Source organism: Gregarina niphandrodes (genome assembly GCF_000223845.1).
Source record: "Gregarina niphandrodes unplaced genomic scaffold scaffold00223, whole genome shotgun sequence".
Lineage (NCBI taxonomy): Eukaryota > Apicomplexa > Conoidasida > Eugregarinorida > Gregarinidae > Gregarina > Gregarina niphandrodes.
This window is the reverse complement of record NW_011645983.1, coordinates 1,550-2,221: the sequence shown is the minus strand read 5'-3', so window position 1 is coordinate 2,221 and position 672 is coordinate 1,550. Positions and strand designations below refer to the sequence as shown.

The 672-nt window shown below is 36.6% G+C and overlaps 1 protein-coding gene across 1 annotated transcript; it reads right to left on the bottom strand.

Moving 5' to 3' along the window:
- Window positions 1–86: 86 nt before the first annotated feature.
- GNI_227070 (hypothetical protein) lies at window positions 87–615 on the bottom strand (the record flags this gene model as incomplete). The annotated part of the gene is made up of 1 exon (XM_011135641.1): window positions 87–615. A coding segment is annotated over one exon (529 nt), but the record flags the coding sequence as incomplete, so codon positions are not given.
- Window positions 616–672: the final 57 nt, after the last annotated feature.

The following is a 672-nucleotide window of genomic DNA, read 5'->3' as shown; positions in this document are numbered from 1 at the left end:
TTTATCGCATACATCATATAAGGTTTCTTCATATTCTTTCCATGCACAATGTTCCGACGCTAAAATATCCTTAAACTCATTGTTACAATCCAACAGTCGATAGTTATAAAATACCACCTTGCATTCCTGTAATTTGGTCGCCAACGATGCGTGCATATTATAATCCCATTGCGAACCGAGTGAGTAGGATAATAATGAATCAATTTGTTCCGAAAGTCTTTGATAACGTTCTATTTCCGTGGTGGAACAATTAAGAGGGTAACATTCATTAATGCGCCAAAGAATCATATCTAAATCATCTTGATAAGGTGTTGTTCCATTCGCAAACCACAATGCAACAAAATCATTTACCGCAATAATATGGGGTATATCTCGGAAATACTCGATTCTATCATAAAATCCGTAACGTTCAGTAAGATGCAAACTGTCGAATCGCCGTTGATATTCAGCTATCTTGTCTTTCGACGGCTTCCCAAATAAGTAAGGGATAGAATCGGCATTTCTCCACTTAAACTTGAAATGGACGGTATCATAAGATGTCTTGATTGTAATTTCAATTGAATCCTTTTCTGTCTGCTCAATCTGCTTTACTTGTCTATTGCCACATCCAAGCATCATTAAGCCAACAACAAGTATCAGTATGCAGTTCTTCATTTTCTGTGACGCAATTAT